We start from the raw sequence: 16,244 nt of genomic DNA on the forward strand, positions 1-16,244 counted from the left end.
TTTCAACTCCCCCTCCCATTCCTCAGACGACATGTCCATCCTGGGCCTCCTGCAGTGCCACAACGATGCCACCCGAAGGTTGCAGGAACAGCAACTCATATTCCGCTTGGGAACCCTGCAGCCCAATGGTATCAATGTGGATTTCACAAGCTTCAAAATCTCCACTCCCCCTACCGCATCCCAAAACCAGCCCAGCTCGTCCCTGCCTCCCTAACCTGTCCTTCCTCCCACCTATCCCCTCCTCCCACCTCAAGCCGCACCCCCATCTCCTGCCGACCAACCTCATCCCGCCCCCTTGACCTGTCCGTCCTCCCTGGACTGACCTATCCCCTCCCTAACTCCCTACCTACACTCACCTTTACTGGCTCCATCCCTGCCTCTTCGTCCTGTTTGTTTCCTCTCCACCTATCCTCTCCTCTATCCATCTTCTATCCGTCTCCCACTCTCTCCCTATTTATTTCAGAACCCCCTTCCCCTCCCCCCTTTTCTGATGAAGGGTCTAGGCCCGAAACGTCAGCCTTTCTGCTCCTATGATGCTGCTTGGCCTGCTGTGTTCATCCAGCCCTGCACCTTGTTCAAACCCATATGTGTTCAGAAAGCCTCCACTAGATGGCAGCAAACAACAGTAAAAATGCTTCAAGTTGCTTGGACCGATCCGGCAGAGAAACAGATGAATGAAAGTTGGGGCTGATAGCAATGGGCTAAACTGCAGTGATTGGATGCTAGGAGGCTGATAGCACTAGGCCCAGCTGCAGTGATCTGCTGGCAGGGGTCTGATAGCACTGGACCCAGCTGCAGTGGCCTGATGGCAAGGGTCTGACCGAACGGGTGCAGCTGCAGTGCACTGATGACAGAGAGCAGCGCTGAGGCCACAAATATTTATAGTATATGTTAATGAGTTGGATGATGAAAGTGAATGTACCATCGCCAAGTTTATGGATGACATAAAAAGTTAAAGACTGCATTAGGTCATAGGAAGTAGGATGCCAGAAGAATGGTAAGCCTGAGGAGTGCGATCAATTTACAACCCATCCAAGGAGGACGAAGAAGCCAACTAAAAAAAACGAGAATAAAAACGTGAATGCAAATTAGTGATGAATGCAAAGGTGGACTGTAAAAACTTCTCAGATCTGTGAAAAAGTAAAGATTAGGGAGGACAAATATACGCTGTTACAAATAGGAGAATTTATAGTGAAAAACGGATGGCTCTTATGATTGAGTGGTAGTGTCCCTACCTCTGAGCGAGAAAGCCTATGCTCGAGTCTCATCTTCTCTAGACATGTGCCGTAATACGTTTTAATGGAGAATGGAGAAATGGCAGAAAAACTAAACTTGGTGTCTGCCTTCGTGGAAGAAGTTACAGGAAATCTCCCAGAAATACTAGAGGGACTTGCTTAACTGGGAAACTAAAAGAAATTAGTATTCATAAACAGTTAATGCTTCAAAGGTTATTGGAATCATAATATTTCCATAACAATAGATTCCAGAATTTTCCCAAAGACTGATGTCAGCCTAACTGGCCTGTAGTTTCTGGCTTTCTTTCTCCCTACTTTCATCAACTTGATTCACTTCACACAATATCAAGAAGCAGCTGAAGGCACGAGGCACAGGGAATAATATAGAGTTTACAATATAGAAAAAGACCATTTCGTGCAACTGATCTATGTTACTGTTTATAATTTATGTTACCATACCTTACTCTGGAGGAAAGTGTTATATCCTTACTTGAACAGGGATGTGGTTGTACTGGAGGCAGTTCAAAGGAGATTCACTAGATTGATCCCAGAGATGAGAGGTTTGTCTTATGAAGAGGGATTGAGCAGTTTAAGCACGTACTGTCAGGAGTTTAGAAGAATGAGAGATCTAATTGAGGAATATATAAAATGCTAAAGGGATTGACAAAGTAGATGTAGAGAGGATGTTTCCCGTTTTGGGGCAAGCTAGAATGAGAGGTCTTAGTTTTTAGGATAAGGAGTAGCGGATTTAAAACAGAAATGTGGAGAATTTACTTCTCTCTAAGAGTCGTGAATTTGTGGAATTTACTACCTCAGAGTGTGATGGATGCCTGGACATTGAGTAAATTTAGGGAAAAGATAGACACATTTTTCATTAGTAATAGGTTGAAGAGTTGTGAAGATCATGCAGGAAATGGAGTTGAGGCCAAGATGAAAGTGGCCAAGATCGTATGAAGTAGCAGAGCAGGCTTGAGGGGTTGAATTGCCTACTTTTTCTATTAGTTCTTATGTTCTTATATGTGGCTCCTTGAAGCCCTCTTCATCCAACCCTATTCAGATATCCTTCTATTTCTCTCTCCTTCTCTGTGTTTATACAGCTTCCCCTTAAATAATCTATGCTGTTTTCAAACTTGTGGTTGCGAAGACAATGGAGCTCGGTATTGAAGGATTGTGCTCCAGAACTGGCCATACCCCTTGGACAAGCTGTTCCAATACAGTCAACACTCACAAAGTGTGACATCAAGAACCCCAAGTAAAACTGAAATCAATTAAAATTGTGGGGAAACTCTCTGCTGGTTAAAGACATAAAAAGGCACAGAGAAAGGTGGTGTGATTGTCAGAGCCAAACATTTCAGACCAGGACTTAAGGAATTCTTTAGGGTGGTGTCTATGATGGAACAGATTGTTTGACCTATGACCTTCCCTGCATCATGAGGTCACCAATAGGGTGCTTCACTGAAGATTGTGCAGTGTTCAGTCTCCTTTGTAACTCCTCAGATACTGAAGCAATCCATGACTGGATGCATTAAGATCTAAACAATGTACAGACTTAGGCTGATAAAGGACAGTGACATTTGCACCATACAAGTGCTAGACAATGACAATTTCCAAAAAGAGAGAATCTAATCATCCCCGATGGACATTCAATGACATCTCCACTGCTGTTTCTATCACCATCAACTTCCTGGAGGTTACCATTATCAGAAACATAACTGAGTAAGGCATATAAATACTGTGGCTCCAAGAGCGGGTAATTCTGTAGCAAGTAACTCACCTTCTGATCATGCCCTTTACAGAAACCCAGTTAGACTGTTAATGCACAATGCATGAAAAAAGTGTGAAAAGACCAAACGCATTATTAGAGTAACTGAATTAAATAATTGAATAACAGATCCATTAATTCTACTCAGAATGTCCTTAAGGCACTAATGTCCTGCAATGGGGATTAATGTTAAACCAAATCAGTTCAAAGCTAATTCTCACATTTAAATGTGATGCTCTGTTATTGATAAGTAGCTTGTTGTAGCTCAGGGACATTTCCCAGCTCAGTCTGCAGACAGCATCTCGGGAGTGGCATATGTACTCTCCCCCTCACACCCATAAAGGTCTATTTCATTGTGCTTACCAATGAATCACCTTTTTGGAGATTCTCCCAGCCACAGATAGCATGGATTGAGTCAAGGAAAGAGTCTACTCGACTCTGTGGAGTCACCACAACTGGTCCAGGAGAGGGAGCCTGCGTAACAAGTCACAACCCTTAAACCGACAGCAAGATATTATGAGATAACAAGGTGTAGAGCTGGATGAACACAGCAGGCCAGGCAGCATCAGAGGAGCAGGAAAGCTGATGTTTCGGTTCTGGACCCTTCTTCCTTCAGCTTTCCTGCTCCTCTGATGCTGCCTGGCCTGCTGTTTTCATCCAGCTCTACACCTTATTATCTCAGATTCTCCAACATCGGCAGTTCCTACTATCTCTGAGCAAGATATTATGGTTTGTGTTTCTCAGAGATACCTCAAAACATTTTATTTCAATTGATTTCTTTTCATTAAGGTCTGTGATTGTTATGCAGACATTAGAAAATTATTTTACAGGGAGAACCATCTCACAAACTGTAACATAATGACCGCTAAACTGTTTACAGTGTTGTTACTTGAGCAAAAATTGTGCTTGAACACATCAATATCAACAGCATAGTGAGACCACCAACGTACAATTCAACAGGTTGATAGGGTTTTAACGTCTCCTCTGACAATGTAGGCTTCTCTCAGTATTATACTAGAGTCTGGAACATACACTTGAATATTGGGTCATTAACCTGAACTGTCCTCAAACTGTTCACAGTCATTCTTCAAAAACACACATATCTCTGTAACTCATTGAAAGCTGCAGTTTAAAACCAGTCCAGTTTCCATCAGCTGTAATGAATGCAAGGGAGCTGTTAAATACCCAATCTTGAGAGTTGAGGATGCCATGGATCAGTATTAGCACTCTTGTTCCAGTGTCCAAAGGCCGTGTATTAAAGTTGCATTCCATTAATGGGAGGATACTGGATTGTCAGAGGGTCAGTTCTAAGATACCACTGCAATTTTGGTGAGTCAGTTCTGAGCACAGCACTCTCGAAGGATTGTGCTGAGGGTCTATAAATATATAAACAAACAAAATAAGAACAGAAATAGAGCATTCAGCCCCTTGAGCATGCTCCACCATTCAATTAGATCATGGCTGTTCTGTTTGTGTTTTGAGTTTCACATTCGCATGTATCTGCACTAACTCTTGATTTCCCTGTCTAACAAGAATCTACCCACCTCATTCAAAGTTTCACAACCCTTAAAGAGAAAATGAAATTCTCCTCATCTCTATCCTGAAATGTCTTCTAAACACTGGTGGAAAGAAGCTCAGTCTGTCCAACTTTTCCTGCTAATTCAAGGTGTCAAGCTAGTAAAATTCCTCAGAACTATCTCCCCAGCACTTACATCCTTCTTTAATTAAGGAAACCAAAACTGCACACAGTATTTGAGATATGGTCTCACGTCTGCCCTGTATAACTGAAGAAAAACACCCAGTCCTAATGAAGGGTGTAAACCGAAACATCGACTTTCCTGCTCCTCTGATGCTGCCTGACCTGCTGTGTTCATCCAGCTCCACATTGTGCTGACCCTTACTTTTATGTTTGTTTCCTCTCACAATAAGGATGGCATCCCATTAGATTTTGTGATTATGTGCTGTAGCTGCATACTAACTTCTGTGACTGCAGTACTGTCAGGTGGGCAGTACTAAGGGAGTGCTGCACTGTCAAAGAATCAAACTGATGGTGTGCTGTATAACTGAAGGGCAGTACTGGGGGAGTACTGCACAGTCAGATGGCTTCCACTGAAGGAGCACTGAACACCTAAAAGAACAGTCCTAAGACCCACTGTCAGAGGGTCAGTTCCATGGGACAATTATGGTATTGGATGGTCAGTAGTCAGGGAGTGCTGTATGATTAGAGGGATAGTATTGAAGGAGTTCTGCACTGTCAGAGAATTAAACTCAGGGACCTCTATACCAGCACTTATTGCCCATCCCTAGTTGCCCTTAAGAAGGCAGCGATGAGCTGCCCTCTTGAGCTGCTGCAGAATGTGTCTGCGCTATTACTGAGGTAAAACTGAGAGAGCGCTCCACTTTCAAATGGTCAGTAGTGAGGGAGTGCTGTGTGGTTAGTTGGGCAGTATTGAGAGAGTGCTGCACTGTCAGAGAGGCAATACCCAGGGATTTCTATTGGATGGTCAGTACTGAGGGAACGCTACATGTTTAGAGGAGCAGTTTGACCCTTCAAAGTTCTGAAGAAGGATCACTGGACCCAAAATATTAATTCTGCTTTCTCCCCACAGATGCTGCTAGACCTGCTGAGTTTCTCCAGCGATTTCTGATTCTTTTTCAGATCTTCAGCATCTACAGTTCTTTGTTTAATTTTGATAATTAAATGCTACTTGGTTGATGTGTGGGATCTAATAAGTAGCACTGGGATGGTTGTAATGCTGACTGTTGTCAACTATAGCTGTGCTTTGTATCACTGAAGAAACCAGGGATGCCAGGAACAGTTGGTGTTAGAAGATTAATTCCCCAACTGCCATTATTGTCTCTCAGATAGTGCTGATGCAGGGACCCACCTGAGGAGCAGTTGTCAAAGTTAAGATCTCCTAGTAAGACATCAAACGCTAGCAGATCCTCTGGATTGGTGGGACTTGATGAAGAGGTAGATTTTTGGAACTCAGCCAGCCAGTCCAGCAGGTGGTCCATCTGTTCACAGCGAATGGCGGCATCTCCTGAGTGAGAGGCAGATGTTAACAACATTGCAGCGTTTTCTTAATTAAATACAGTGTTTGATGTAGTGGAAACTGAACAAGCGGCCACATAACATTTTCAGCAGAGAGGTGCACAACAGAGCACATTAACGAATAGCACTGGGAATGCCTGACTCTCAGGCAGTTGTACTCGATCCCAATAATTCAATTTTGTTTGTGCTGCATTTACACATTTGTTGATAATACCCAATCTTGGCTTACACATTCTCAACCATGAAAATGCAATGAATTGAGTGGGAGCATCTGCCTGTTTCATCAATTCAGAAAGTCCTTCCAATAATACAAGCTGAAAACAAATTTTAAACATTTGAAGAATGATCCAGAACATGAAAGAGAAGAGGCACAGTTCAGGGAAAAAAAAACTGCCTTGTGCATTTCTGAAGGTTCAAGGTGAGCTATCAGACATCTGTTGATCAATCAGTTATGTTGAGACTGGGAATAAAGACAACATTAACTAGCTTCTACAAACTTAATCCAGGAGAAAAACACTTCATGCTCCATCATATCACTTGTACACATTCAGTTGGATAGCAAAAGGAGATGGGGAGTTGATGATGATGTGGAGAATTTGTGGGATACTTGTCCAGGATGATGTAGGGTAGGGGTGGTTGCTGGCCAGTGCAAGTTGGGAATTTGACAAAAGAGAATTTGCATGGATGTGAGGAGTTGGTGAGATCATTTGACAAGAGAGATGGTGAAGGTAGGAGTTGGTAGGGAGGGAGGCGAGTATGGGAGAGTGGCCAGAGTATGGGCAGCTGATGTAATTGTTTTTTGGAGAAAGGGAAGATAAGACATGGAGAGCTCATGATGTGGGGTGTTGGCATGGTCAAGAGGAGTCAAGGAAGGCATGGAGCATTAGCAAAGGTAGGAGTTGTTGTGAAGTATGGGGGAGTTTGCAAAGAAGTTGGGGCAACAGGGTAAGTTCTCTTGAAAGATAGTTAATTCAATAGAGTTGGAGAAGGAAGGGTGCTTGGAGAGAGTTGTGTTGTTGGATGGCATGGGCAGTTGGAAGGGATAGCATGATGGGGTTCTGAGGATTTTGTTAGGGAAGGGTGGGTGGGTGGGGCATGCTCGGATAGCTGGAAATGTAGGGATGGCAAAGGGAGTTGGTGAGGGTGGAAGTAGTTGGGGAAGGGAGAGAAGTTTGGAGTTGGTGACTTTGAGAGGGTCAGGACAGTTTGCTAATTTGGGAAAACTTGTTTTCTGAAGAAATATACTGGTTGACTCTTCTTTTCTGATGAAAAAGATCAAATAAAATAAATGAAAAAGACAAAGTTCTTGAAATTAAGCAAAGTCCAGGGCTAGCAGATAAATGACCTAATTAATCAGATCAAAGTAGGTTTACCTGCCAGAGCTTGCAAATGTGTGCAGGAAACATAACCCACAATCCTTTGGTCCTGAGGCGTAGTTCCAACTTGCACCTTTGAGGATCAATGGAAGAATAATTAGAAGGGTCTCACTGGTAACAGTTCTATCTCCATTAATTAAATTGTCTACAGAAGGAGATAGTCATTACAGCATATATTCTGAAGTACGGGGAACAAAGCTTTATTTTGTTCATTCGCGAGATGGAAGTATCAATAGCTAGGCCAGCGTTTATTGCCTGTGAAAAGATGGCAATGAGCTGTCTTCTTGAACTGTAGATCTATCCCAAGACTGCTGTAAGGGAGGGAGTTCCAGGACTTTTGCCTAGTATCAGATGAAGGAAAGACACAATAGTTGTAGGTCAAAATGGGGAACTTGCAGGAGGTGGTGTTCCAATGCATCTGCTACCCTTGTCCTGCTAAGTGATAGAGGTCACAGGTTTGGAAGGTATAATCAGAGCAACCTTGTTGCAGTATATCTTGTAGATGATACACTCTGCTGCCATTGTGCCTCAATGTGGAAGCAGTATGTCACCCCACAAAATCCATTCTGATGATAATAGGCTATTTAAATGCAAATTGACTTGTTGAAACTATAGGGCTCTTTGAAAAGAATTGGAGTTTTTCCACTAGTCTAGATCCAGCACAATGTCTAATAAGTACATAAACTAGATACACTTCACACAACAGTAGAAAACACTATTCAGTTTATTGATATGGCAGGCATCAGTCCCAAGATGGTATGATACTGTGCTTTGGAGGTCCAGGCTGAGGCAGTATAATTCAATATTAATCAACTTCAACTGTGTCTGATAGCCCATCATATTCGAAAAGATCAAGATATTATCGAATAGAGCCAGAACCGTCTCAACTCACTCTTGATGACTGTAGTACAAAGTAAAACAATCCACATAACTAACATCAGAGACAAAAACAAAGCATTGAATCCCAGCATACATTATCAAACTAAACCTTCTCTATTGCTTCACGCTACCCCCTTAACAGGCCTAGTGATATTTGCATGGAGTTGTGGAGATTCTGAAACCCTCTGTCTTGTTTCAGTTGATAGGAATATTCCAGGACATGAACTCGACAGGAAATCATAATGGAATTGATGTGAGGGAAACGATAGTCATTTGGTGTTGTAGAAATATTTTGTCCTGAGCCACATAAGAACTAATTTTTCACTACCCATGAGACAGATTACCTTATCCAGACACAATGGCCAAAGTTCATGCTTACTCTCAATTTTCCTAGTGATTACTGATGTATTTATAAGGGCCAAAAAGCATCACTGAGTATTGAAATAGGCAGTAATATTTCTGCATGCATTTCCTTTGTAATGGGCTGGAGTTTCGTTAACAGCAGAACGGGGTTCCCATCACCTGAAGGCAGAATGCCTGAAAATTTGGAATTGCTTGAGTTTTCGTTAATATTTAATACAGTCTGTACTTTGCCTCAGGCCTGTATACCTTCTCCTCCCCCCTGCATATGTCAGGCATACAAAATACACAAATCTCCACACAGTCAAATGTTAGTAATTTTTCAAGTGTTGTGTGGATATGAAATGGTAGCAAAGAGACTATGATTATTTTCTTCAAGAGTATATAAACTGGAAAATATACAGGCTGATGGGCCTTGCTCTCTTTAGCAGAGTAAAGGTAACTCACTGCATAGCTGCTAAACAACATTATGTATATTGCTGTATAACTGTATAGAGTTGCTGTTCATTGAACAAGATTAGCATATAAGTTACTGAGTAACTGTACGATTTACCAAAGTGCTTATTGTTCAACTAGGCAATGATTTGCTCTTGCCTCTAACTAAAAATTTTGGCCCAGAAAAATGTTGCTGCAAATCTGCTTTGCATTTGTTAAATAAATGTTTATGTGGCTGTTCTGTTGGAGGGTGCATTGTTTCCATGTTGACAGTACATCACACCATCCTTTCTCTCCATCTGGAGTTGGGCTCGCTTTGATTGCATTCAAAACAAGTTCACTGCTGATGTGCTTGGTTTATTGGCTTCTATTACAGTGGAAGATGATGGACAGGAATGAGCAAGGGCAATTGAGTAGAAGAGGGAAGAAGTGGGCATTCTACAGGAAGCTGGACCCATACTGGGTCTTCAGGAAGCATTTCCCCTCCCTTAACTTCACTGACGAACAATGTCTCAGGCACCTTGACTTACAAAGGTGGTTGTCACCAAGTTATGCCAATGGTAGCACCCATTGCCTCACACTGCTGCATGGCTAGCATAGACTGTGGATGTTAAGGTCATGTGGCCAATATTTTCTTCCCCACCACAGCCACCTCAAGGGTAGAGTGTGGACTCAAAGTCTTATGAAGGATCTGACGGGGAGGGCCTTTCTGTTCAGCCAAGCTAAGTCTCTGTGCATGTTTGTAAGTTGTGGTAATAAGGCATTCTACCAATAGAAATTAATAACCTGGGTGAGAAAACCATAGACAGGAATGGAATAATTGAGTAAACCTGAAGGAAAGGAAATTGTTTATTCTTGACCATCAAAATAAAGCCATCACTCATGGTGTATATAGACTAGTGCCAGTCAGGGATGGACAGTTCCACAGACCCATCCCTAGGTCTGCTTTATTTTTATATCCAGAAGTGTTCTTACACACGACTGAACATTTTTTTTTCCCCATTATAAAATCACTGTGACATTTTTACTATGCTTTTAGCTGTTAACTGCCACCAGTAAATCACCCTTGCAGCCAATTAGATATTGACATGCAAAGCCCATTATAGACAATGCAAGCCATCAATCATGAGGGCTCTAGGGAGAGAGGGAAGGGGATAAACCAAATGGAGTTGGAGGCAGAAATAAAACATTGACTACCCAGCAGTGGTCATCTCTCTCTGAAGCATTGAGAGCATTGATGGATGCCACGTGCTCTCTCTCCAAGGACACTCAGGCACAAATGCAACCACAGAAGAGGGGCAGAGAGTTGGCGTGTATGCTCCCCTCCACAGTCCACTGCCCTGGACCTGTTTATAGCCAGCCTGGCCAGGTGCAAACCCACAAGGAGGTCCTCTAATCTGCCCACACCCATCAGTAGCAGATGCCCAAATATCAGAAGCGTGGAGCTGAAGTGCAACCAAAAACACAACAAAATGTTTTGCAAATAACTCAACAGGAAGTACAATCATTCACAACCAATAAACATAGTGTGTCTGCCTGTTTTAAATTTTTATTTTGTTTTAGGTCTTTTTTTATATATAAATGGTTCAAATGATGAGCTCCAGCTGGGCAAACTACATTGGTGTTTCCACACTACATTGGTGATCCCATACTTCATTGGTGTTTCCCACCCTCCCTCCTCCTGTGACCAAAAAAAAGTGACTCTGTGAGGAGGATGACTGGCAAGGTAAAGGTGTACAAGGCAACAGCCATTAAGAGAGTGGGCCAGTGTTAGAGTGGAAGTGCTGAGGCCTTTGCCCTTGAGGAGAATGAGTAGGAGTACAGGTATGAGTAGGTAAGGGCTCTTAAACTCTCTTTCTGCCTAGACTAAAGGCAGTGGGGATGGCAGTTAGGGCAGTGGCATGCTCCTCTTGCAGGATGTGGGAGACCAGGGAGACTTCCAGTGTCACTGGTGGCTACACCTATGAAGAAGTGCACCCGACTGCAGCTCCTGGCAGACCGCGTTAGGGAACTGGAGCTGGAGCTGGATGCACTTAGGATCATCCAGGGTGCAGAGAACATCATTGATAAGTGCTACAGTAAGTGGTCGCTCATAAGGTGCAGGCTGCAGGTAGCTGGGTGACCACCAGAAGAGGTAAGGCTGAAGGCAGATAGTGGAGGGTTCCCCTGTGGCCATTCCCTTCAATAACAGGTATACTGCTTTGGATACTGTTGGTGGGAGGGCGGTGGGGAATGACCTTTCAGCGACTAGCAGCAGCAGTCAGGTCAGTGGTACTGTGACCGGCTCTGAGGGTCAGAGGGAAAGGGTGCAGTCAGACAGAGCGATACTGATAGGAGATTCATTTGTGAGGGGGACAGGCAGGAGATTCTGTGACCGCAGAAGAGACACCAAGATGGTGTGTTGCTTCCCGGGTGTCAGGGTAAAGGCTGTCTCTGAGCAGTTGCAGAACATTCTGAAGGGGAAGGGTGAACAGCCAGAGGTCATTGTGCACATCAGTACAAATGACATAGATGGACAAAGAGATGGGGTCCTGCGAAATGATATAGGGAGTTAGGTAAGAAGTTAAAAAGCAGGACCTCAAGTGTAGTGATCTTCAGATTACTCCCAGTGCCACGCGCCAGTGAGGATAGAAATAGAAAGATAGGCCAGATGAATGCTTGGCTGAGGAGCTGGTGTAGTGGGGAGGGTTTTCAGTTCTTGGATCATTGGAATCTCTTCTGGGGTAGACGTGACCTGTACAAGAGGGATGGGTTGCACTTGAACCGGAGGGGGTCCAATATCCTCATGGGGAGATTTGCTAGTGTTACCCGGGAGGTTTTCAACTAGTTTGGCGGGGGGGTGGGGCTCTGAATAAGAGAGGGGCCATTCAGAAGTCAGGGGAAAATACATTAGCCATCGAGAGCAAGTTTATTATTCAGGATAGCCAGGGGCACAGTAAAGGGAGGGAAAAGGCCTCTGATTTGAAGTGCATTTATTGCAATGCACAAGGCCTGACAAGTAAGGCAGATGAGCTCAGACCATGGATTGGCTTTGGGGGACTGGGATATTATAGCCATAACAGAAACATGGTTGAGAGAAGGGCAGGACTGGCAGTCAGTGTTCCAGGATATAGAAGCCACAGGTGTGACAGAAGTACAAGTAAGTGAGGAGGGGAGTTGTCCTTTTGATAAGGGAGGACATAACAACTGTGCTTAGAGAGGATATTCTTAAGGGGTCATCAAATAAGGCCATATGGTTAGAACTTAGAAACAAGAAGGGGATGGTCACTCTGTTGGGACTGTATTATAGACCCCCAAAAGTCAGCGGGTACGAGAGGAGCAGATGTGTTAAGAGATAACAAATACCTGTAGGAATTATAGAGTAGTATTGGTTGGAGATTTTAATTTCCCCTGTATTCACTGGGCCACCCAGAGTGGAAAAGGCCTGGATGGGGTGGAATTTGTCATCTGTGTCCAAGAAAGTTTCCTAAATCAATATGCAGAGTGCCCTACATGGGATGGTGCAACACTGGACCTCCTCTTAGGAAACAAGGTCAGGCAAGTGACTGAAGAGTCAGTCGGGGAACAGTTTGGGTTCAGTGACCATAACTCTCTTAGTTTTAACATAGTTATGGAAAAAGATAGGACAGGTCCACAGGTTAAGGTGCTAAACCTGAGCAGGGCCAATTTTGGGGCCATTAAGCAGGATCTAGCAGAGGTCAGTTGGGGGAGTCAGTTTGAAGGAAAAGGAATGACTGGCAAATGGAAGACTTTTAAAAGTGTGATAACAAGAGTGCAGGGACAGTACGTCCCTGTTAGAGTGAAGGGAAAAGCTAGCAGGTTCAGAGATCCCTGGCTGATGAGGGATATTGAGGCTCTGGTCAGGTAAAAGAAGAAGGCACACATTGGGTTTAAGCTATCAGGCTCAAGTGAATCCCTAGATGACAATAAAAAGTGTAGCAGCACACTTAAAAGGGAAATTAGAAGAGTAAAAAGAGGGTATGAGATTGGTCTGACAGATAAGGTTAAGGATAATTCCAAGAGGTTTCACATATATATCAGGAGTAAAAGGGTGGCTAGGGAGAGAATAGGTCCCCTTAAAGATCAGCATGGCTGTCTATGTGAGGATCCACAGGAGATGGGGGAGATTTTTAATGAATATTTCTCCTCGGTGTTTTACTGAGGAAAGAATCACGGATGCTAAGGAAATAAGGGAAACAAGTGGGGACTTTTTGGACCGCATACATATTACCAGAGAGGAGGTGTTTTCAGCCTTAAAGCACATTAAGGTGGATAAATCCCCCGGACCTGATCAAGTCCATTCTCAAACGTTGTGGAACGCTAGGGAGGAAATTGCAGAGGCCCTTGCAGAGATTTTTGCCTCATCTTTAGCCACTGGTGAAGTTCCGGAAGACTGGAAGGTGGCTAATGTTGTTCTATTTTTTAAGAAAGATATCAACAAGCCAGGGAGCTATAGGCCAGTGAGCCTGACATCAGTGTTAGGCAAGTTATTGGAGGAGATACTGAAGGACAGGATCAACCAATATTTGCATAGTCAAGGTCTGATTAGAGATAGTTAGCATGGATATGTGCGTGGGAAGTTATGTCTGACAAATCTTTCAGAGTTTTTCGAAGAGGTAACCAAGAAGATGGATGAGGACAGGGCAGTGGATGTTGTCTATATGGACTTCAGTAAGGCCTTTGACAAGGTCCCGCGCGGCAGGCTAGTAATGAAGGTTAGGTCACATGGGACCCAGGGAGAGCTAGCTAATTGGTTTCAAAACTGGCTCAATTGTAGGAAGCAGAGGATGATGGGTGAAGGTTGTTTCTTGGACTGGAGGCATGTGACTAGTGCTGTACCACAGTTGAATTTTATTGCTTGTTCTGTATTACTTAAGTCAAAATGTTTTATAATGTATTTTCTTAAATTTTAAGAACAAAATATATTTTTGGAAAACATGTTCAAGAGCATCTTCGTCTTTAATTTTGTTGTACAGGTGCTTTCCAGGATGCAGCTCATGTTCTAATCAACATTTTTGAAATTGGAGTTAATTGTTCTGTCAGGATAATGGCCAAGGTACTCTACATGAGGAGGATTCCCTACACTTCCACAGCATAACAGAAAGGAGAAATATTCTGGTCAATACTCCTCCATCAGCCAATTACATGACAAACAAATCATCTGATGATTATTGAATTGAGAAGTTAACTCTTTTCCATCTCTTTTCTGGACCAGTTGAATGTTTCCACTATCTTCTGATTTTATTTTTAGTCATTGGTCTCTTTGCTATTTGTGGATGCAGTGTTTGAAAAATGCCTGTTACATTTTCGTCACAGTGATTGTAACCTATTGTGTGAAGTTTTTTATGGAATCAAAGGGCGATTATGGCAGACAAAGAGGCCACTTTAACCCGTCAGATCCATTCTGTACCTAAAGCATCTAATCAGTCCCATTAACACATTCTATCACCGTAGCCCTGGAAGTTTATTTCCCTCAAATGCCCACACGTTTTCCTTTTGAAATCATAAATTGTTCCCGCTTACAGGTCATTACATGTTCTGTGTTAAAAAAAGTTCTTCTTCTCAGTCCACTTCAACCTTTTAATCAAAACCTTTCAGGTGTGTTCTGCAATCTTTGTACAGTCAGCTAATGGGAATAATTTTTCTTTTCTACATGCCATAATTTTGCATGCCTTTATCAAATTCTTCATCAATCTCCTTTGCTCCAACGAGATCAATTTTCGATCCTCCAACTTTGTCTTGTATCTACAGGGAACATCACTTCTCTGTGTAAAATCTAATCTGCTATTTGTCGGCACCCATGACCCATCTCAGTTGATTAATATCATCTCACTGCTACACATCCAAGTACAATGTCGTTGGTGAATCTTAACATTTTACTCTCTATCCAACATCCAAGTTATTGATATATACACGTGTTTAATTGAAGAAAACACTCATCCTAGAAGTGAATACCACCATATGTTCTCCTTTTATCTTTCCTTTCTATCATTAAACCAATTACTTTTTCCCCAGTTTGATACTAATCCTTCTATTCTATTTCCCTCAGTTTTAGTAATGCAGGAAATGGTAATATCTACTACATTCACTTTATTGTTTCATCAAAAAATTCAATTAGTTAATCAAATCCATGTAAGATTTGCTTAATTAATTTAAAACTTTCCAAATGACTATTGATTTGTTTTTTCCTGATTATTGTTTATAAAACCTTACCCACCACTGATTTTGAACTGACCAACCTGGAGTTGCCAGGCATGTCACAATATCCTTTCTCGAATAAGGATCCATTGTGACCATTTGTCACTTTTTAATCCTGTAGGACCTTCACATATATCTAAGGAAAATTGGAAGACTGTGGCAAGCTATTTTGCTGTCGCCATATGCATATCTTTCAGTAACTGTGGGATGTCTGAAGGCACTATACAGAAATTCTTTCAAATGCAAATGCCATTAATTCAGCACATTTATTGCAATTATTGTATAATAGTTTAGATTTACAATTTTTAATAAAAGAAAGGGATAATTTTATTTTACCATTGAATATTGTTAAGGTCTAACATGCTTCCGCTATCTCAAAGCTTTTGCTCCACTATTAGTTGCTGAAATGATAACTTATCCTTTATGTAAGTGGCACTGAATTCAGAAAACCCAATATTCCAGCTCAGAATTCTGGTCCCTAGCAACTAATTCCATTTTCTCATTAAGGAGCAATTGAATGCGTCATTTCCACCACCAAATGCAATGAGGCACACAGAAGCACAAAACTTCAAATGTCAGATTGATTCTTGCCAGATGAGTCTGTGTCGTGACCTTTTCTTTTTCATTTTAGAGATTGCTGCCAATCACAGATTAATTATAGCCTATTGTGAAGAAGGAGGTAGGGGTCAGACTAGAACCTGTCCGTTGCACAGCTACGGTCAGATGTCTCAATCAATACAGTGGAAAGAAGAGAGAGATTCCAGAGCTAAGGAAATGGTCATTTGCTCACCTTTGTCTTTTAAAAATAGAAGAGGCTGTGCAGTTGTGTGACTGCATGCATTCTTTGGCAACTGTATGTCTTATAGAGTCTTACAATCATACAGCATGGAAACAGACCCTTTGGTCCAACCAGTCTATGAGGAATATAATCCCAAACTAAACTA

At 42.4% G+C, this 16,244-nt stretch overlaps 1 protein-coding gene across 1 annotated transcript in view; it reads right to left on the bottom strand.

Moving 5' to 3' along the window:
- Positions 1 to 16,244, bottom strand: part of smpd3 (sphingomyelin phosphodiesterase 3) — a 248,396-nt gene that overhangs the window by 14,610 nt on the left and 217,542 nt on the right. The window contains exons 3-4 of the mRNA XM_048605906.1: positions 7,426 to 7,501; positions 5,886 to 6,041 (exon numbers count right to left, since the gene is read on the bottom strand). Coding sequence (XP_048461863.1) covers positions 5,886 to 6,041; positions 7,426 to 7,501 — 232 coding nt within the window. The remainder of the gene's footprint in view (positions 1 to 5,885; positions 6,042 to 7,425; positions 7,502 to 16,244) is intronic.

This window comes from Rhincodon typus, chromosome 15 (genome assembly GCF_021869965.1).
Source record: "Rhincodon typus isolate 14 chromosome 15, sRhiTyp1.1, whole genome shotgun sequence".
NCBI classification, from domain to species: Eukaryota; Metazoa; Chordata; class Chondrichthyes; order Orectolobiformes; family Rhincodontidae; genus Rhincodon; species Rhincodon typus.